General features: G+C 36.0%; 3 protein-coding genes across 3 annotated transcripts in view; 1 reads left to right on the top strand and 2 right to left on the bottom strand.

Annotated features, from left to right (window-relative positions):
• The window catches only part of pex14 (peroxisomal biogenesis factor 14), a 58,911-nt gene extending 51,416 nt beyond the window's left edge, over positions 1 to 7,495 (bottom strand). Inside the window, exons 1-2 of the mRNA XM_024292935.2 lie at positions 7,270 to 7,495; positions 5,176 to 5,226 (exon numbers count right to left, since the gene is read on the bottom strand). Coding sequence (XP_024148703.1) covers positions 5,176 to 5,226; positions 7,270 to 7,356 — 138 coding nt within the window. The 5' untranslated portion in view covers positions 7,357 to 7,495. The remainder of the gene's footprint in view (positions 1 to 5,175; positions 5,227 to 7,269) is intronic.
• A 50-nt stretch (positions 7,496 to 7,545) lies between these two features.
• Positions 7,546 to 14,446, top strand: dffa (DNA fragmentation factor, alpha polypeptide). The gene is made up of 6 exons (XM_024292936.1): positions 7,546 to 7,772; positions 9,658 to 9,816; positions 9,890 to 10,044; positions 11,807 to 12,017; positions 12,262 to 12,389; positions 13,001 to 14,446. Exons 1-6 carry the CDS (start codon positions 7,679 to 7,681, stop codon positions 13,220 to 13,222), a joined length of 969 nt encoding a protein of 322 aa, XP_024148704.1. The 5' UTR covers positions 7,546 to 7,678; the 3' UTR covers positions 13,223 to 14,446.
• Positions 14,447 to 15,458: 1,012 nt separating this feature from the next.
• masp2 (mannan-binding lectin serine peptidase 2) lies at positions 15,459 to 20,246 on the bottom strand. The gene is made up of 6 exons (XM_024292934.2): positions 20,020 to 20,246; positions 19,733 to 19,955; positions 19,465 to 19,642; positions 18,778 to 18,909; positions 16,464 to 16,660; positions 15,459 to 16,257 (listed from the first exon to the last, which is right to left on the bottom strand). Exons 1-6 carry the CDS (start codon positions 20,025 to 20,027, stop codon positions 16,078 to 16,080), a joined length of 918 nt encoding a protein of 305 aa, XP_024148702.1. The 5' UTR covers positions 20,028 to 20,246; the 3' UTR covers positions 15,459 to 16,077.
• Between the last annotated feature and the right edge of the window lie 2,572 nt (positions 20,247 to 22,818).

The following is a 22,818-nucleotide window of genomic DNA, read 5'->3' as shown; positions in this document are numbered from 1 at the left end:
ATTACCGATGCAAGAAAAATGGCGAGCAATATTGGTGCTATTCAGCGGTTTAGTTTTGAGCTTAGAATATTACAAAATTTAATGAATCAAACGTGACATATTGTTTTTTATTTCCTAATCAATCCATTTCATTATTTTTGTAATGAATTTGAAATGTTTCTGTAACAAAAATGTTATTTTTTTTCCAATTTTTTCATCTGCTCCTGATTCACAAGGATTTGAATAAAGAAATACTCGTATATGAAATTTTAAGATTACTTTTCTTAATATGTATTTACTTATTTACACATTTAAACTAGAGTGGGAGGATGAACGCCTAGAGATGGAACATCTTATCAAGGGAGTCCCTCATTTCAGGAGATAAAATTAACAAATGACAGAGTATAAACCAAAAAATTAGTACAAAGAGAGATTAAATACACATAACAAACACATAGAAGTACAGGCTCTCAATATCCGTCCCAACCAAACATGACGTTTAAGAAAGTTTGAATAAACACATGTGCAAAAAAAAAAAAAAAAAAACACACAATAAAAAACTAAATAAACCGAAACAACCAAACCACAGTTAGTGAAGCTAAAGTAGTTAGTAGTAGTTCCAGTTGTTGGGATCTTCAACACAATAAACATTTTGGCCAATTTGATTTTGTGTCATGAAACAGAGAAAAATACCTGGTTATAATGTTGTGAACTAAAATGAACTAGGTACTCCAATCAGAAAAAATGCAATAAGAACATCGTAAAACACCAAAAACAAGATTTTCATCTGAATAAATTGGTGGATTAAATGAAAGTTTCATGAACTTCACATTTTTTTTCTATATTTCTGTAATAAACAATTCAAATTAAAACAAAAAAGTGACTTAACTTGCTTGTTTGAGTATTTCATGTGTTGCATCCACGTGAAAGAAAAAAAAACCCTATGAATTTATTTGTCAGAACTAACATATGAATCACTTTTGTGGAACTCAGTGAGAGAAAACATCAGGAAAAGAGAGCAGAAACTCTTCAACAGAATGACAGAGGGATGCAATAACCTAACTAGAATCTTCATTTATTTGCCAACACAAACTACCGTGGACACGTCCCATGCTAAAGAAGTCAGGTCGGGCACAATCCCTGCATTTAATGCGCTTCTATTCACGCTCTACTGTAAGATGGCTAAATTGTAGCAGAGGGGCTACGGAAATTTCAAGACTGCTGAGCCAAAACAGATCACTTCAAAGCGGCTTATTTAACGCTTGCTAAATTTTTCATCACAGTCGCTTAATATCCTGGGGAAGCGGAGCTTTTGAAGTTGCTGTGAGACCGGGGATGTTCTTCTAACAATTCTTTTTCCCCTCCCTCTGCTGTACTAAAATCCCCAAACCTAAACACGCAACACACACCAAGCCAGTGCTATCTCTGCCCATTTACCCACACTGGTAGGCTGAATGAATGATACACAGCCTCTCCCTGTGCACCCGCCGCACGCCTGTGCATCCACAAGTAAACAAGCTAAATACCACGCGCACAAGTATCACTCAAAAGTATAACATCTATTTTAAGAATGTCTAACTCTCCTGAGCATCAGCTGCATTCCAGCAGGGCTGTGAATATCAACACAAAAGACTCCATCCAAGTGGTGGCAGTATTTACCCACATTCCTACTGAGCCCCTGGGAAAAATCAGCCTGTTTACTGACTACTGGGTATTAAAAAAAAACTTTGGATATATCAAATATCAATTATTGGAATCCTCAGTCTCCTTACATGAACTTTCTAACACCTATGCATGACCAGAAATTATATATATATATATATATATATATATATATATATATATATATATATATATATATATATATATATATATAGGGAAATTCAGAGAAAAATGTATATATATGAGTAAGCGGAATTTGGGCTTTGTGGATAAAGTCAGATTAATCTGAGCTGATAGGGGTTCAGCTTGTCAGTTGACTGCTTCCTGCAGAGCTCAGAGCCCTGCTGGGTTTGTATACCACAAATATGCAGACCCCACACCATTAAGCCATTAATAAACTGGCTGCTGTACATTAAAAATCAATTATTTACTCATTTATAACAGGTCGCCAATGAAAGGACTTATGATTAGGAATGATGTGATTAGTTGTTCTGGTTAAAACTCTGGTAGATTGTTAACCCAGGCTGTCACTACGTCAATGATCCTTCAGATCACTTTAACTTTGGCACGAGTTTTTAGAAAATACAGGAATGGAATGAGCTGCGACAGGCTGGCGACCTGTCCAGGGTAAAACCCTGCATTCGCCCATCAGTAGTTGGGTTAGGCTCTGGCACCCCAGTGACCCCGAAAGGGGCAAAGCGGACAAGAAGATGAATTAATGAATAATTAATAAAATGACATTTATTTATATTATAGTTCATAATAGTATCAGGATTGTTTGTTGGTTTGTTTAAGACAGATAAAGCATATTTTAATCTAACATTTAAAAATAAAAATGTATATATATATATATATATATATATATATATATATATAGCTTTTTAGGCTAAATTTCCATTTTTAAAACAAGTTGGTACCTAAGTGCTTCACAAAAAAATACAATAAAGAAGAAAATCCAAAATTTAGAGCAATTTCAGATAATAAAATTAGCAGCATTTAATAACAGAATGCAATAAAATACATAAAAATCAGAAAAAAAAATAATATTCCACCAACAACTGAGTATTTAAAGCTCTGATAGCTCTTATTTTGAAATGTCAGTAAAGAGAAAATATGGAAGAAATCCAAATAATTTACAAAAATTAACTACAAGATTTGGACAATTAAAATTAATAAACATGAATTAATCAAAAATCCTATACAGTATTGTGTTAAAATAAAGAGAAGTTAAAAAAATGATTTATTATTACAAATTACAAACAAAAATGTTTGTTCATTTTTCTTCTTGGCTGCTTTGTCCCTTTGGGGGTGGCGGGGGTGTCGGAGTCTAACCCGGCTATCACGGTTTTGCTTACGATTAATTTGTGATTTGTGAATTAGAAACAAATCATAAACAAAGAGATTATGGGAGATGAGGGCAGACTTACTCCCCACTGACAGTCCCACCCACAACTCAGAGGTGAGTATCTATGAATAACTATGACCTAGAAAATAACACAGTTGTATGTTTTGTTTTTCCACTTTGGCTAAAAACAGCATAGTCATAATTGAAAGACCACTGGGAACGCTTTAAGAATAGATCAAAAGTTGAATGGAGAGGGACTTTAACATATTTCTTATTAATTTTAAATAAATCAACAAAATAAGTGAGTGATGCAGGACGAGTAGGTCTGCTAAATGTCTGAGTGGATTAGAACCGGGAGCAGACTGACTCACTGACTGACTGACTGATTGATCAGTGTGGATGGAGAAAGCCAGGACTAACACACAGCGGTGTAAACAGCACCAGCGGCTGCCATACATTTACCAGTCAACTGCAGAACACAAACTGCCCATCCTCTAAAGCTGGAAGAGGCTGCGGCGCTGGCTGGACAATGAGCTGGACCTTCCTGCCACAAAGGAGAGTTCATGACATGCAGTGTGCCAGGGCCGGCTAATCTGGGCGAGGTGAGTCAGAACCTGTTAGCATGACTGGTGTCCCCAGTCTGACACACTGGTTTGTCTGACACGTAAATGCTATACAAACACGTGCACGTGTGTGCGTGCGTGCACGGCCACATCCTCCATTGTCCCTCACAACCCTCCCAGCACTCCTTCTTCTCTCATCCAGATAAAATCCTTTCAGACACAAATTTCAATTATTCACCTCATCCAAATAATGCCATGTGACAAGAATTATCCCTACTGTAATAATCCACTTAACTGGGAAAGAGCAGCTCATCAAAAAGAGAAGAGAGAAAAAAAAGGGGATGGAAGTGAGGGTGGTGGTGGGACTTGTCAAGCGGTCTCGAATCGAGACCCTCGTAACAAGAATTTCTTCCTTTTTTGAGGCTGTCTTCAAGTGCACTGGGATGACGAAATTGAAGTAAATTGAAAGAAAGCCTGGGAGAATGCTCCCACAATCAATAAAGCCAGGATTAAATTAGCCTTGGCATGAAGGGATGATGGGGGGAAGATGAAGAGTGAATGGTAGTGAATGACATTGAGACATGCGGGCGGAACAATGCAGCGCTACTCTAACCTGTGCCCATACAAGGACAATGATGGGATGAGCGCTCAAACCATCTAATAACAGCACTAGACTTCCCTTACATGTTATTTCAAATCATAAAAGCCATGTTTACCGCCTTTAAATCTGATATTTTCCTGAGATTCACAAATTAAACTGCTTATTTAGCTTACGAGGAGGTCATCAAGTAACTAGTTAGTGGCATGTCGTACGAGCCGTTTATCTTTAAGTAATAATCTAGGGCCTTAGGAAACTACATGTGCTGCATGTGAGGTTACTTCATTCACACAGTTTATGACGCTCTTCAGGTCTCTTTTTTTACTTTCCTAGTAAAGACGGGAAACACAACAAAGTAAAGAAAATGCAGAAGAATATATAAGAATCGTCTTTCTTGTAGTAAACGCAAAATGAGGTGAATGTTTGTGTTGGACATTCAATCCAAAATCAAATCTTCATTTAGTTTCTTGTTAAAATAACAGTTTAAGACATCAGAGCTTTAAGTAGTCTATAAACTAACTTGTTTTTAATAAACTAAAAAAAAGAAAAAAAAAACCTTAAATCACAACACTTTTTTTTACTATAAATGATCAAGACAAAACAGTTGATTTTCAGACTGAGGATTTGGTATCCTTACTTAATGAAAATAAAGGACAATAATTAGTAATTTTGTGCTAAAATGTAATAAAACAGATGGGATTTTACAGTAAAATTATCATTTTTTTTATTAATTCAAGAAAACTTATATTTTACGGTTTTTAAAAGTACAGTTTTTAATTTTGACAATAATTTTAAGGCTCACTCAAAAAGAAACTTACGAGTAAGAACAAACACTAATGCAGTAAGCTATTTATGTACAGAATGTCTGTCATCTCTGAACAGATCATTTTAGATTTAAATACAAATTAATTCCCAGTAATACAAGAAATGACTTTTTTAAACACAATAACAGACAAAAACCAGCAGCTAAACTTGTATTTCAATTAAGCACTCATGCTATTCATCTCTCCTGTCTTCTTTATCCTTACCAAAGCTTCTCTGGGGTGACCTGCTCCATCTTCACCAGGTGGAGGACCAGACTGTAAAGACAAACACTTGTATTAGATCGCCATCTAGTGGGTAACAAGGGTAGTGTTTTGTTAGAAATTAACTGAAAAATTCAAGTATTTGCTTTTTTAGCTGTGAAACCCTCAACCCCCAACAACTACAATATGCATTGTTAGAAATAAGATTAAAATAATAATTTTATAACTGGTTGTGAGACTTGGTTTGTGCTTTTTAAATTTAAAATCATTGACAATGGTTATAGACTGATGAATAGAATAGAATAGAATAGAATAGAATAGAATAGAATAGAATAGAATAGAATAGAATAGAATAGAATAGAATAGAATAGCTTGATTTCTATAGCTCTTTTCAAAAAGTGCTTTGCAAAAATATGGATTAAAATCAAACTTAACACAGAGAGGTAATACAATTCAATATTAACAGGCCTACTAAAAGTCAAAATAAAAGTTACAAACATATTAAAACAAGGACTACAATCAACTAAAAGCTCTTTTGAATAAAATTGTCTTCACTAGGGATTTAAAACACTCATCTGATGCAGCGACTATGAAGGAAGTTCCAAAGACAAATCTTTTCTAGTGTCCTTTAGCCTCATACTAAAGCAGATAGATGTTGCATGAGTCTTTAAATGTGTATCAATTTATTTAGAAGTAATAAATTAACTTTAGCTCATAACAGCCATCCCAATGTTGTTGAAAGAAGTGATTAAAGGTTCTCATCTGCAATCAGCTAAATGCATTTCGTCAACTACTACCAAGAAAACAAGATCAAGGTTGAAGCCTGCACCACGATAGAAAAGACACAAACCAAAGGGTTACTTTAGGTTTCTGTCAAATAAATTCAAACTAGAGATTATCCTAAAGAAATTGCAATGCAGGCAAGTTTAGGTTTGAATATAAGGCATCAAAATAAAGGAAATAATTTCAACACTTACTCATGAATTTACAAAAAATAAAAAAATAAAAACTTCTTTTTTTTGTTTAGTTAGTGGCTTCCCAACCACTTTTCATGACTTCTCGTGACAAAGCTTAAGGTTTGGAATAATACTATGTCATTTGTGTCATTGCGTCTGTGAATGCACAGCACATTGATCCTAAACTGTAGCTCACTATTGAGGTTAAACAGACTAGTTTTAGTTGAAAATAACAAAATTAATCCCTCAAATAGGTAGTAAACACAAATGATTCAATAATAGGCTGTCCTCCAAGTGAAAAAGGACACAAGGATAAGTGTGAGAACAAGAACTTTCAATGTTACATTTCAACATATAGAAAAGCAAACTAGATTAGTAAAAAAAAAAAGTCAAACAAATCTTAATCAGTTCTATTGTTTTTGATTCTGGACCTGGATCCTATAAAAAGCTCCAAATCTAAATCAGATGTCGCAAAAACAAACACTGTGGAATCAAGCAATGATACTATTCAGTGTTTAATTAATGATGAATGATAGAAGACAGACGAGGAATTTAAAACGACTGATACAATCTTTACCCAAACAAGTGTGAAACATTTGTGGAAACTTATATGATGACACTGTGATGAACTTTTACAATAGAGGGTCAGATACTGTTAACAATATAAATAAGATTTTAACTTCAGCCAATTACTAACCAGGAAATTATGCTAAATTTGGGCGACCACTTCCCATGTTTGTGAAACATTCTTTATTAGAGAGATGTCGAATTTAAATAGCGAGGTTTGTTTTTATTCTGACCTTTACATTATATCAACAACTAATCCATGACTTTGACAGGCAAAAACTTCCCCCAAGATATACAGCTATAGCCAGCTATAGTCAGCAAATACGTAAATAATGGCTGTATGAAACCTAGAATGCTTCTGACCTCCCATGTGAACAAAAACGTGTCAAAGTCAACTTTTAGAAACACAACCTAGTTAGCATGCTAACTAGCAAACACGCTATCGCTCTTCTTTGGCTGAGAAACATTTGCTGTAAAAGTGCGCGGATAAAAGCCACAAAACATTAATTGAATCATGTGGTGCATAAATGTATTTAGACGTCAAATACTAAGCGTCTTGGAGGTGTATAAAGACCTGTGTTGGCGTATCAGCTTGGTCGATGGATGCCATCTTCTCTGACTCGATGTATCCACGATCGATTGCTTTTCCTGTTCCATCCATTCGACACACCAAAGTTCATTAGAACGTTTTATTTAGTTTAGTTGGAATGCCCTTTCTGTGGAACAAAGTGCACTGCTATCTGTTTGCCTCATCAATTGCGAAATACTGTCGGTGAATTACGAAATAGAGTGGACATGTGTGGACTAAAACGCAACAAAACCCTTCGCTTCTATAAACAACAATCCCCACAATTCATTGCGCTTTTCGGCGGTTATTTCCGCATATGAAGAGGTAGAGGTAGCTGAGAGCTCAGAGCAGGTTCTTACATTGTCTTTCGTTATATATAGCAACAGAATAGGATCTTTTCAGGATAAATTTAAGAATGACTGATGGGAAAGCGTGTAAAGTGTGCAATTTCACGCGACAAAAATCCTACGGAGTGTCCGCACCCTCTTTAGATGACCTGAAGAAAAAAGGTGAGGTGGCTTAAGGTATTTGAAATATGACATGAACTCATGCATTTGTTTGTGGAATTTAAAAGCCGGGCTGTTGTTATAATGTTCCAACAGCTCGGGTATATCGTACTTTTTACTAAATGTATTTTTAAAAATATCTGGATCGACGAATGCGATTAAATTAGAGAAATGCTCCAACCGCTGCACTGTCATATGATGAGAACTGATACTCGTTAAAACCCCAGATAACGATAATATTGGGTATCACGAACGTGTATAATTACATTTATTATATGCTCAATTTTAATTCTCTACTCGACTTACATGAAAAGCTTGCTGCTGTTTTTCCCTGACATGCGAGTCACCAGGCGTTGCCCAGATCTAACCTAGAGGTGATTTGCTCACAGCTTTTCGCAACACTATACTTTACATTTTCGTTTGCTGAGATTAAAAGATTCTTTCACAACTTTTTTCCCCACAAAAACTATAATCAGCATTGTAATTTGTGCAATACTTTTAAATATTGGTTTTGCACACATACATTTGGAGCCCTGGACGTAACATAAACAATAAATGAATAAATAGTTCTCTCAAATTAGTAATTTCTGTACGAAAAAGTAGTATTTTGTGTGCAGAAACTGCAATGTGTGGCCACTGGTTAGCATTTTGTGCACGCAAGATACTATTTATTTATTTTTTGGGAAAATGGCATCAATAGTAGCCTACCAAATCAAAACAGTATCCTCATTTGTGTGCACAAAACATTAATTTATACACACAAAATATGAACATGTGTGCACAAAATGTTAATAAAAAATGCTGAATTTAGGGGAAAATGTATTTATTTTTCAATGACAGTATCTTATTGCACAAAATTTAAAATTGTGCAAACAAAATGCTACTTGTGTGCACAAACTGCTAATATGTCTGCACAAAATGCTAATGAAAGGCTATTTGTGATCACAAAATAGCATTTTTTGTGGACAAAATGCTAAATTGAAGGAAAAGTTGTCCTTATTTTTTATGTCATCTCCAGAGCTCCGTACATATAGGTTACATCATTGAAATATATTCCTATATGTTTTATCAGCTTGCTTATAAAATTTTGATTTCCTGCTAGCTTTGGTTTGAGAGCTGTTGAAGAGCTATTCAGCTGAATTTAATTTTAATTAATATAAAAAATGCACTTGTTTTTTTCAGCTATATCTATTTAATATCCTAACTCAGAGGTGTCTAAACGTTTAAGAAGAGGGCCAGATTTGGTGAAGTTAAATGTGAGGGAAAACCAATTAGCCTGCATTCAATGGTCCATATAATAATAATGATTTTCCTTTTTTTTTGCATTGGGAAGGTTTTAATTTTGCTCAAATAGAACAGAAAAACATCTAAATACATTTTTGCCAAATTTACTGTGAATTTTGTATTTGAAGACCAGAAATAAAACCTAGAAAAAGTGTGTCTGGAAAGGAACCTTGTGTCAAAATTAAATCTGGGTATATATGAAGTGATTAAATGCTCACTTTACACTTTTACATTTAAATCATTTGAACAGGAAAATAACAATCATTGTTATCTTATTCAGAAGTGGTTTTGATGATGGAAATAAATAAATAAATCTGTTCCTCTCATTTGGGCCCTAAGGCTCTAAAGGTCAAGTAGCTACTTGCCACAGGTTTATAAATGAAGTTACCCAATCACAATCAAGAAATTATAGTTCTTAGAAAGTGCTGGGGGCTACATATTATTCAGGTTGCAGGCTGGAGGAAAGTTGAGTACCCATGTGCCAGACTTTGGACATGTCTGTTCATATTGTACTGTTTTAGGTGTCAGACTTTCCGTGGTGAAAGTGAAGCGTGTTCACGTGATGCTTGTTAAGTTAGTGACCTGTCTTCTCTTCTGCCTGCAGGATGTGAGTCTCTTGGCTTCAGCCCCGGCGACCCAATCAAAGTAGTCCTGGAGAATGACGGGACGATAGTGGAAGATCAAGCCTACTTCTTGTGCTTGCCGTCAAATACAAAGTTCATGTTATTGCATGACAAAGAAACATGGTCTCCAGCTCGCAAGAGTAAGAATCTCAGAATCCGTGTTGATAATCGTCGTTCTTATGCAGAATCTGTAAATGTTTGGCTTTGTTTCAGTTGATGGTGGCACCGCTTGGATGCAGAGAGAATCGGTCTTGCTGGACATTGATTCTGTTGACGCCGGCAGTAGCGTAGAACCCTGGCTGGACCTGGCTCAGCAGCTGAAGGAAGACCTCACCAGCATCATTCTCATGTCTGAGGCAGATTTACAGGTCCTACCTTATTTTTATGCTTCACCGAGACTTCATTTCAGGTTCAAAAATGCCTCAAAATCAAGAAAACAAAACTTCATAAATAATCATTTAGTGGTTCCCATAAAGATTTTTTAAATATGACCGCAAGTTTAGAAAATTCTGTGCTTTGCAAAACAGAATAAAAATATATTTTCTAGGGGTGTATGAAAATATGAATTCAGTGAAATAGCGCAACAGTTTATTTAGCGATACTTGTATCAATTTAAAATACTGCCAAGGCAATATTGAATTATTATTTATAAGCAAAAGTGCAGTTCAGTCTTAATTTTGTTTTCCACTTATTGTATTTTCTGGATTATAAGTTGACCAGAGTATAAATTGCAGGAGCAAAAAATGTCTAATCAAGAAGAAGAAAACCATACACAAGTCGCACTTTTATATTTGCCATGGTAAAAAATAAAAACAAGAATAATAATGCTTCAATGCAAATGAGAAAAATATCAAAATTGAATAGAAAAACAATCCAGATTCTCCTTCATGTTTGGTTTGGACACTTCTTCTTCTGGCACTGTCAGAAGAAAATACAGCACCCTCTAGTGGTCGTTTGCTGAAACAACAGCTAAAGGCCAACCGGTTGCTTGTTTAAAAATTGATGTTGCCTATTTATGTTATGAAAAAAAACATCACAAATTAGTTGCACCCCTAGCTAAACTATGAAAAAAACAAAATGGGGTAAATATTTCTTAAATTACCAAAAGAAAAGGACCATGAATTTGCTCAGGTAAAAGCGACTTGTTTATGAGATACAGTTGCAGTGGTTAATGTTTAGGTCATTAAATAACATGTATTTTACAATTATACTTTTGTGAAATGTGTATTAATACTCAGGTCATTCTTAATTTATAATTTAAAAAAATAGTGAAATATTGTCTGGTACTGTCTTGGGATATATCAGGACATGTATCATGACACGTGTATCGTATCGCCAGACTCTTGCCAATACACACCCGTAATACTTTCTATGCTGCTTAGTATTGGCCATTATGGCCAAGAAACTCCAGTTTGGTTTTAGATGTTTTAAAGCTTTAGTTCCAAAAGTCTGTTTTAGTTAGACACATTTTGGAGAACCCTGATTTCCATAACTATTTTAGACACACAAGTGTTTTTTTTCCCTGACACCTCCATCCAGACAAACTGCTCAGTCTTCTCCAAACGGCTTCCTGGTGCTCAATATTTATTTATATTTAAGTAAAGATGCACCTAGAATCCTTTTCAGTCCGAAATAATTTTTCTAACTGCAGACTTTTAAATTCCAAAATGTTAGAAAAGTATTTTTTTTATGCTAGCACTTTCCACAAGCAAGCCCTGGTATTTGATCTTTCTCCACCATTGCAGAAAATGTCAACATTTTTTAGATTATTAAACTATTTTTTTAGGTCTAAAAGGTTAAAGTGGCTAGTTGCCACGTTATATATACATAAATAATATTATGGAAATAAAAAAGTTTCTTCAATATCAAGATTACTTTGATTCAATGTAAAGTTGAAGAATACAAACTCCACACACAATACTCCTACTACTACTACTACTCTGTTTTTGTTTTTTTGTCATTCATCATTTAAAAGTGATATATTTACTCTGGGATAGTCCAATTAACAAACCAATAACTTTTGCTCTCCCTGCTCTTTGTGTTATTTTATCTAAGACTGAGTAAACACTCTTAACTTTGACCTCATATTTGTCCTCCAATAATATACAGTTGTTGACTTTTGTTTTGTAGCTCTTGGTGGATGCTCCTAGCACTGAACTAGCAGCAGCTCTGGGTTTTCAAGTGAAAAAGGCTAAGAACCTGCAGGAGACGTTGCAGAATGTTTTGGATCGTAGGGAGGAGGAGAGGCAGTCCAAGGAGCTGCTCCAGCTCTACCTCAAAACTGTGGAGAAGGAGGACAAACAGCAGGAGGAAGGAGGCCAGTCCAGCACAGACGATGGAGGTATGAATGGAACCTTACTTGATAGTTTTCCTTCTTAAAATGCTTCCCTTAAAATCTACGTCCATACTATTATATTTATCTTCCGATCAGATCTTCCTCCAAGTTTAGCTTCTTGCGGTCCTATTTTTTGCCACTAGATGGAATCATTGTTGCTACTCAATAAACCTTCCTCTTGCAGTGATTAACTAAAATCATATATAATGTTCAAAAAGATATTTAAAAAAACCCTGTTTTGTCTTGTCAGTTGCAGGTGATGTGGACATGCCTGATGGAATTGAAGTGGATTCTGCATCTGGATTCATGTCCAGGACTCTGATGGTCCTTAAAGGCAAAACAAGCCCAGAGACCAGGCTGTCCAATGAAGACCTGCAGGTTGTCAAACTACAGAGTTTTTTTTAAATCAGAGCCACCCTTTTGTGTGGTACCCAAAGTCTTCTGAGATCAAAGTAGCTGGAAAAAAAAGGGAACGATTGATAGAACAAATTGAGCCTTCTTACTTTTATCTTATGGATTCTTCAAACATAGTTTTATGAATATTCTGTTATAGAAGCTCTGTTTAGCTTAATTTTTAAAACTTGCATCCACTTATTTTGCAGAATTCAGGAATATCATACTAAGTAAAAGTTGCTGGGGGGGAAAAAAAGTGTTATTTTTCCACCAGCGAGAGGAGCATCAGTTGAGTCATCCACGCTTAATTTGGCCCCTGGATTTGCATACACACTGATACAAGAACAAGGTCTGGATGTGGATGACTATCAGTGTGTCCTAAGGCACATGTCTGTGCCAGCTATGACCGAGTCCCTCAGTTTTAGATGTTATTTAAAAAAAAAAATGAAATACTTAAAGCTTAAATGTTAAAGCTGAAATTCTTATTAAGAACCAAGATACTTGGAAGGATGTTTTAGTGTATTTCAGGGCTACATTTTTGCAGTCTGTACATGTTTACATCAGGGGTTTCTGATCCCTCTTTCATGTACCTGCAGATGGTAGTGACCAGAGGCGTGGACGCCATGAAACAGGTGCTGGGCTGGGACGAAGCGAAGACGTCCGCCCTGCTGCAGGCCTGCGAAGCCGAACTGTCCAGACGTCTCCAGCAGATTCAGGCCATGCAATCCATCAGCAGCACGCAGCTGGATGGCAGAAGGCAGTCCAGTGGAACGAGCGCAGAGGACTCGGTAGAAAGACCAGCCACGGGCGGCACTTAAGCTGCGGCTTCACCTGCGTAGAGACTGATAAGAATTCACCTGCCTCAGGGTCAGTGGGATGGGAGTCATCCCGTGTTACTTTATATATTTGGAATGCATGAATGTTGCTATTTTGCATAATTGTTATAAAGTGACGAGAAAAAAAAAAAAAAAAGATCGGCACTCGTCGTCTTCATCAAAGCCACAACACCACACTTGAAAACAGGCAGCAGATAGGCAGTAAACTTAACAATTATTTAATAAAAAACATACATCTCATTTTTAATTTACAAAGTGTCACGTTTACTCTCTGTCTAAGAAATAATCCATAATTAGTCTTTTTTTTAAGCATAAAAAATAAATGAAAAATGGTCAAATTTGGAGTCACTCCATGTTTCTCTGAATTTAGCTTTGAATTTTGTTAGAAAGCAAAACGTATTTAGAAAAATCATGTTTAGAATAGTTGTTTCTTTAAAAAAGTCATGCAAGGAAACTATAACTGTCTATTCATTTTATTAGCAACAAATTGCAGGACAAAACATCAGCAGACGATTAAACAGGAAAACAATCTTGTTATGCTGAAAATCATGAGTGCAGAAACTGCCACCAAAAATACTCTGAATATACTTGTATTTTAACGAACAAAACTGCATATAAATGTATAAAACATTTTGATATATATATATTTTTCACATTTATGTTCTGACTAATGGATAGGCCTCCTGTCCCAGGTGTGCTTTTCCTTCTCCTGCATTAACTGTTGGAATAACTGATCACATGGACTCTAACCGTCTGACTAAACGAGGAGTTCTCTTTAAGATTATGTGTCGCTTACCGCTGTGAAAGTTATGCAAAAACAGAGGCCGTGTGATGTAAGACAGTTTAAGTCCGTGTGATTCATGCACCACAGAGCAAATCCTCTCATTTCCTCACTCTCATGAACAGCAGACACTGAAATTCTACCTTTTTGTATTTAAAGTTCTCTGAGGATGACGTGTCAGCAGCTGCTTCTACTTCAGTTCTTTAATGATACAGCTCTCTAAATTGTTCATTGATATTTTCAAAAAGCAAAACTTGTTGCAAAGATTTACTATTTTTGAGTTATCTGGTTCTTGAAAAAAGGTTGTTTTTTTATATGTTGCAGAAAGAAGTCGTAAAAGCCTATTTTTGCAGTTAAAACACTATTTTATACATAAAATGTTTAAATTTTTTAATAAAATGTATAATAAAGGGGTTTGAAGTCTACCAGTGTTCACCGTTTCCTTTTACATTGTTCACATGTGAGCTCTAAGCCTATTGGTGACAGTCTGCTGTCAGGTGTTCTCCAACAGCTGGTTAACGGGTTTCATGGTGTGCGTAATTCCTGTGGAATCGCCTCCAACTGGGCTGAACGGTTTGGGTTGGGAGCGATACGGCACACGAGCTCTGGATTGTGCTGTCATAAGTCACAGTGTCTCTGCACAGAGCGGGGACGACTTGACAGGTAAGCAGTGCAGCTTTGCTCTGTAAGCACCCAGATCTCCCCCCGAGGTCCGGTGGCCCATTTCATGCTGGAAACATGGTCAGATGATCATTTCCACCTTAAGCTCTGTAATTCTGTGGCGTGTGGGTCAGCACATTACCCCTCCATTGTGGCTCTTTGGTTAAAGAAAGATCAAGATCTAAACAGGGTTTTATTTTAAAACAGTAAGTAGTATAGCAAAAAATATATATATTTAACTCATTCACCAACAGCTGAAAAAGACTACACAAGTCACAAAAAAAATTGACAGACTTTAATTAGCCGTGTCCCACAGAAAAATCATTTGGAGGTAATTTACAAATTATTGGCTAAGATGAACCACAAATGGTAAAATAAACTGGGTGTTTCTTTTTTAATCACTACTGACATTATACTATCCATTACTACTACATTTGCTGCATTGAGATGGTGCTATGTGGCACATGGTGTCTTATTTTGAAATGAAGTCATGCTAATCTAAACTATTTCCTATACAAAAAGTCTATCTTTTATTTATGCTAAAATCAATGAAAACAAAAACTATAGTAAGAATGACATAAATTCAAATGTGTCTTCATTTTTCTAAAGAGTGAAGTCAGACTTTGCAACTTCTTCTGTTGTCAGTGAGAAATGTCCATCGTTTTCATTCAAAATTTCATGTGAAAGTTTCAAACATAAAAGTTATGACATATAATTTTAATACCCTTCAAACAGATCCTTGGAACTTTTTTTAGAGTTTATTGGAGGTTTGGTTGCTTTTTTTTTTTTTTTTAGCATAATCTCATTTTTTTTAAATGATGTGAATTGTGATTGTTGTAGTAAAAAAAAAAAAACATTTTAATATCTGGAATTTAGGTTTTTGTATAGTAAATAAGTAAATAAGTCAGAGGTTGTAAGAAGTAAATGGACACCAATCATTGCAACATAAAACTGATTTAAAAGTCAATTTGTAAAGAAAATTGTAAAGTAACAGAAGATGCTCAAAAGGCCCCTAACTACTGGCTGTTTTTACGTGTTTAACGTTTTTCTACACAGAGCACAAATGGCAAACAAATCTGACAGCAAATTTCAGGAACTGATAGAACACGTTTAACGACAAACATTTACCGCCTCCTAAATTAAACTTCCTTCCTCCCCAAATGTCTTCCTGAATCAATTTATTTCTTAATGAATCCTTTTAAGCTGGAAACGGCAGAAATTAATTCTCTTTGAGCAAACTCGTAACACAATGCTTTTCATTTCACAAATGGATTTTAATTTAGAGTCATAATGCTAAAGTAGTGCTCAATTAAACAGGCGTCACGTGTATGTTTTAATTATGGAAACTGTAAAAACAAAACAAAAAAAAAAGAGTTGATCTTACGACAGCAAACCATCAGTCCATAGACTTAGAGAGGGTTTCAGCTTTGGTGCTGCTATATTTGATCTTCCATCCTTTGTTTTTGCCACTATCGTCAGATTTGAAGGTGATGTGCACTTGGTAGCTTCCTGTGTCAATGCGACCCGGCAGCACGGAGCCACAGAAAGGTCCATACTCCTGTCCGACTGTCGAGATCTTATTAAAGGAGACACAAGAGAAGAAACATCGCCTGTTGATTTGTAGTCCCTCTCCCTGGCTGATCAAACTTAAATATGCATGACTTTCTAGTATATCACCTAAGAAGAACATGCTCCTGACAGGCTACGCACAGAGGCATGAGGAGGAATACATTCCTACTTCATTGACTTTTGTGGCGTGAACTCAGGATTCACAGCACTAACCTTCAATGTATCATACGGACACGGGACGTCTGGGTGTCCTTCTATGTCAAAAGGTTCCTCAAACTCCAGGACGATTCTGGAGCCCTCTGGCAGACGGATGATGTGGTCACACTGGATCATGGGTGGGTAAGGTCCTGGGTAGCCTGGACTGGTCAGAACGCCAGTTGATGACACCAACTCCTGACTGGGACATGGGACTGCAATGACAAATCTAATAAAAATCTACACTGACTGATGTTTTTTAGACACTTACACATTTAAAGTCCCACTCCAATCACATTTTGATCTATTTTAAAATTGTATCCATACAGACATATCAAGCATAGGATAATTAGGCATAAAAGTGATTGGAAAATACTCACGTTCACCAAGTAATTAATTTAATTGTTATTTTGTATATAGAATATTACCCAATTAAATTCTTAACTATTAAGCTTGTCAAAAGAGGTTAATAGATTGGTTGAAAGGAAGTGGGAGGAAGCGAACTTATATAATCCCGCCCCTTTCTTTACCTAAATTATCATTAACTTCTGATCAGATATTTATACTTTAACAACATAGATTCAAGTCATTGAGAGTCCTTAAGTAACAATAAATCACATGACAAAGATGAAGTACGTAATGATTATATTAATTGACAGATAATTATTTAAAAGTCATCATTATAACATAGTAGGATCAAGTATCAAAATTGTGTACAGATTATTTGTCATTAGGAAAATCAGTAATATAAATCAAATTTGGGGGAAACAAATGATGTGATATGATATTTTTTTTTAGGCTAATTTGGAGATAATATTTTAGCATTATGCTAGCTGTTTTGGCCAAATTAGACCATTTTTCAGGTTTCTTTTTTTGGCTAATTTGACATTTAGTTAACATTTTAGCAAGCTTTTGGCTTCATCATTTTTAGCCATCAGCTTCAGCATTTTTAGCTATGAGGTTTAGCATTTTTAGCTATCAGCTCTAGCATTTTCAGCAGCCACATTTAACTTACAGCATTCACACTAGCATTATCACAGCTAATGCCTTATATCAAGTTATTATTGCATTTTTTATTTTATTTTATAAAGGTCCATATCTTGTCAATTGTCCGAGGTTGGTATTCTTTCTTCTGCTGTCTGATTGACGTACATGGATCTATTTGTTTGGATGTGGATTCATCAGAATAGAGCGGAGCAGGGAGCCGATTGCAGCACCTACGTCACCGCTACAGGGTTTTTCCAATTACATTTCCAATTACTATTACATCTGTTCCTGATTCACAACAATTCGATACCCAGAAATGCTATTCTAAGCTTTATATTATATATACTTATCCTCTATTGATAGAAAAACGCCATGAAACATGTAAACACAAAAAAAATACACATTTTATTGGAGTGGGTCTTGAACCATAATAATAATAAAAAAAATAAAAAAATAAAAAAAAACGGATGAATTTGTAAACCTGCAGCTGCTGGATTTGAACAAACAGATAACAAAGGTTTTACAATCAAAGAAAAGAATTGTTAAATGTGAAGTTACATTTTTCCTGTCATCATAAATGATGGGATTCATTTAGATTTGCATTATTTCTCCAGCAAGTACGCAGATGTTGTTATGGACAAAAACAAATGAGCATCGCAAAGAGGCAGGCTTTCTGTAATTCATATAATTAGTACAATCTGTGGGCAGATAATCATTTTTGGCTATTCATTGCATGATTTGTTTTGCCACCCCTTTTCCTCTGGCAAAGCATAATAATTTGAGGCGCGTCAGCTAGTAATTGTGATTAATTACCAAGTGTCGGTGCATTATTAGTGCAGCGCACAGGTATCAATTTTTAATGTCATTTTGGAGTTGCTTTTCCCCCAGGAATCAACCGTGATTAACCTCACCATCCACCAAACAACTTCACTCATCAGTATTCCTCTTAAATGGGGAATCACCACAATCCAGGTTTAACAAAATAAAAGTGAGCAGCTCAATCAATCTGTCTGTAAATAGAAATTATGTATATGTTACAGCTATTTTTGTAAAACAGTTCAACAAAAATGTTGAACTTGAGTGAATCTGTTGTTCAGGTGAGAATTTTATATTAAATGCAAACAAAATGTGAAAGATTACCAAGCTCTTTTGTTACTAGTGTCCGAAAGAAAAAGCTCAAAGTGGAAATAGTCTGAAAAAAGCTCCTTTTAGTGAGGTCAGAACACAGTCGAACTCTGCATGATATGCACTTGACTCAGCCTCTCACTTCACAACCTGTTTTATTTAGTTTGATTCCAAGCTTATAAAACCGCCTCTTAAGCCTCAGCTCATATGTAGCGTTTACCTGTGCAAGATTTCTTGTTGTCATGGAGATGAAATCCTTGCTTGCACGTGCAGTAATAGCCGCCAATGTAATTGTGGCAGAAATGATCACAAACTTTTTCCCCGTCAATCTTCAAGAGACACTCATTGATATCTGTGAGAGACGAACACAAAAGAAAGTTACATTCTGCTTTTCAGACAAATACGAACAAGTTATTGACTTCACATAGATATTGTGAAGATCTTCAAAGTTTCTTAAATTGGTATTTTTCCTGCAACTATCTTCTTGTTTTTTGCATTAATCTGAATACCACGTCACCTTGGTTTGTTTCAAAATCTATCATACGTTAGCCTGGGGGTATATAAAAAGCGGGCCACTCTTCACCACTGGTCATTCACAACTCAGATTGTGTGCACAGGTTAAAATCTTGTCTTACACATTTTAAGACAACATGCATCCCAAGAAAAGTTAAGTCCCATTAGTTGCCAGTAAAAGGAATCTCAAGTCTCAGGACAGTTGAGGATGTAAAGATTGATTCACTTTTGTCCCAAATAGTGATGTAAAATAGTTTGACACAGTTTTATGTATAAACTGAGCCGGGGATAAACTCCTTTTGTGTTTTTTGTATCATCACTCTATATTCAATGCACTTACTACAACCAAAAATATATCTGCCCTCTGGCAGCAAACGTCCCTATTTTGCATCACCTTCTGAGGTGTAAAATGCTTGGAAGCCAGTGAATCGGCCCTCGTTAGAGTAGTCACTCCTAAAGACCACTGACATGACGTTCCCGGCTGACAGGATAATGGTATTCCTGGGGCTGCTTTCATAGTTCTTGTCTCCCTGGCCGCAGAACCGCAAGGTTTCGTTCCCCTCTGCAAAAACCTGCTTTGACAAGGTCAGAAGCTTTTATGTGAGCAAGATGTCCGTTGAATAAATGTCTGTTTTTTTGTTTGTTTAATCCCACAAATGTACCTGTACGAAGTCATATTCACACTGGTCGGAAGGCTCCAAGCTGAAATGGGTGAAGTAGAGTTTGATCCGGTGGCCTTGTGGCACTGTGATGTTCCAGACTTTGTGCTGGTTGTCCGGGTACGGCTGTGGGAAGCCAGGGGAGGTGAAGCTGTCGTATAACGCCGTCATTTCCACGCTCACAGAGACGTGGAGAAGGGCAAACGGGACAAATACATGGAAACCACTGGGAGGAATTAGCGTAAATGGAAGCACTTTGAAGGATTAATCCACACAAAAAGGACACTCACCCAGTCATGCTCTCTTCCTCGTCGTTGTTTTAGAAAGGTATACTTGCACTGATAGGAGGGTAAATGAACCCAGCCGCCCCTCCAGAGCTGACATTTAGGTAAACAAAGTGAGACAGGCACATGATAATATGTCATCATCCCCACTTTCAGTCCCACAAATCCATAAGATTAGTGTGTATGTCAAAGCACTTTGTATCCATTCATTTTAAATGACTTTTTGTTTTTGTTTCCTGCATCTAAAAACAAAAAAAACCCAATAAGTAGCATTTTTTTTCCTCGTATATAACTTTTTTAAATGGTTATAAACGTCAAAGCTAAATATATAAGCTCATCAATCACCTTCAATATACATCAGTGCCAAAAGAATAGACAGTGATGTTAATGAGACCAGGCTGGACACGCTAAATAATTACCAAACTCGGCTTTTTGTGATGGCTGAGCTGTTAAAGCAAACTAAGCAGACAAATACCCCAACGTTTTCTAACCCAGACATTGTCTGTGCACCTGATAATTGTATCAGGAATGAAAACAGTCGCATCAACAGCAATCTCCCAGTAAATTAAAGCAGACTTTTTTTTATTTTTTTTAACTACACGTCTGCATCTGCACTCAACCAAACGCTTTAGCTTTCCAAGTTATTGTTCTGAATTGCAGAGTGTTTTGTGCTGTCTCTTTGAATAGAACATGGATATTGATGTCAGTCAGAAACGCCTGGGGCTTTTCAGCAAGCAACAGTTGGCTGGTAAGTAGCTTATAATAATCAAATCCCTGTTTTCTCTAACACTACAGCACTAATGGCAAGTGTTTGATGTGAATTACAATAATTATCTGTATGAACACCGATGTTAATTTCCACTTTCAAAGGACCTTTTTGATGGAATTTTGTCTCTGACATAACCTTGCATTTCCTCTGATTGGTGGGATGTTGAGACACTCGGGAGTAAACGAATGCGAACTCCAACGTCATCCAGCTCTCTCAGGCTTTTGTGATTCACCCTCATTCATTATAACAACTGAATGCCACTGATTAAAAAAGAAAAAAAGCATCCTTGAAAATGTGACTTCACACTTGAAAAGGGATTGTTATAAGTGTGACACTTACATCACATGTAAGATCTTGACTTCTTCTCTCGAAGAGGATAAATCAATTCCAAGATTCTTGGTCCTTACTGACATATCGGGATCTCAAAGTTTAAAGGACGACAAGATTTCCATGAGACAATTGTGCATATTGTGGTTTCAGCCATCCAGACATCATATCACTATTTTTTATGTATTTATTTATTTTTTACAGTTTTCTTAAGATCCCACTCCAATCATCTTTTTATCAACTGTAAAAGATACTAAGATACTATCAGGCCTTCATTGTATAATGAAGTCTTACAGGTACATTCAGTTTTAATGTAGCATCATGACCATCATTCATGCATTTTACCATTTTTTTTGTTTATTTTATGTTAGTTAAAGTTTGGCTTTTGATTTCACCTGAACTTGCGCCGCATCATTTTTGTCACATTCAACTGTGTTTGTTGTGTGACTCTTCATTTTCTCTGTCGGTACACATTTTTAGTGTTCTGTTTCAAATTTCCTTGTTGCCATGAAGACACACTCCAATTAAAATTTTGTGTTTTTTATGCATTTTTAACATGTTCTTATGGCACTTTTCTTATGATGAATGACATATATAAAAAAACATTAATTCATTGAAATTAATTAAAACTACCTTTCTATTTCTTTATTCAAATGTGGGTGTATAAGGACAAAACAAATGTTATTTGAAAAAGATTGTAGTTATTACATACAAACCATTATATTACTTCCGAGCTACCACTAATGTTGGGTTGGGGTTGTGAGGGGCTGTAAGCTAGAGGAAGAGTGTCAACAAAAGGATCATGGGACATGAGTGGAGGCTTACTTCCAACCCAACAGTCTCATCAACAATTAAGAAGTGATTTTTTTTTATTAACTCCTGCAGAAACAATGTACTAGAAAATGACATTTTTTCTTTTATTTTGTCTGAAAACAGCTCATTCCTATTTAAAAGACCACTTGGAACTCTTTTAGAATAGACCAAAAGATGATTTTGTTATGGTTCAGTGATATTTCCCTTCGTTGGTTTTGGTGTTGTTTTTTTGTGCTTGTGTATTTATTTCTGTTTGTGCTTCTACAAGGTGGCGTGGGGAAGGAGGCGTGGCTTTCTGGACCTGGTGGCCTTGCACACCTGCTTCCTATCTTTCATTTCTGCACCTATAATAGTCTCTCCCTGGCTCCTCCAACCTGCCAGGTTATTATGAACCAAACTTCAAAAATGTACTCTTTAATTTGTCCTGTCTTAATTTATTTAGACTTCTTTTCCTATAATGCTTTTAATCCAATTCCCTTTGTCAAAAGTTTAGATAGTAACTTTTAAAATATAATAAGTGAATTTGAGTCGTACTCACTTGCATGCAGAGACATAAGCATGCAGTTAAAACGTGCAAAGACACAAGGCCTTGGCTGTTTTTACTTCAGCATGATCAAATGTTTAATGTTCACGTGTGCAACACAGATGCTGCCCTGTCACACTCCACCTGCTCGCTGTGCCATGTGGTAATGAAGCGCTTCCTTTCAGGAAGAGAGTCAGCCAGTCATTAAAGGAAGAATAGTCCAGTTGAGATCAGTTGAAATTGAAGAAAGGACAAGGTCTGGTTGCCTCTGAGTTTCAACTAAAGGCAGTGAAGATGATGCAGGGACAGATCCTGGACAGAGGGAACGGGAAATGTTTCTTTCATTTATTTCTGTTTTTTTTTTTTTTTTTTT

Source organism: Oryzias melastigma, linkage group LG7, assembly GCF_002922805.2.
Source record: "Oryzias melastigma strain HK-1 linkage group LG7, ASM292280v2, whole genome shotgun sequence".
NCBI lineage: Eukaryota > Metazoa > Chordata > Actinopteri > Beloniformes > Adrianichthyidae > Oryzias > Oryzias melastigma.
Note: the sequence above shows the minus strand (reverse complement) of the source record. Positions and strands in the feature narration are given on the sequence as shown.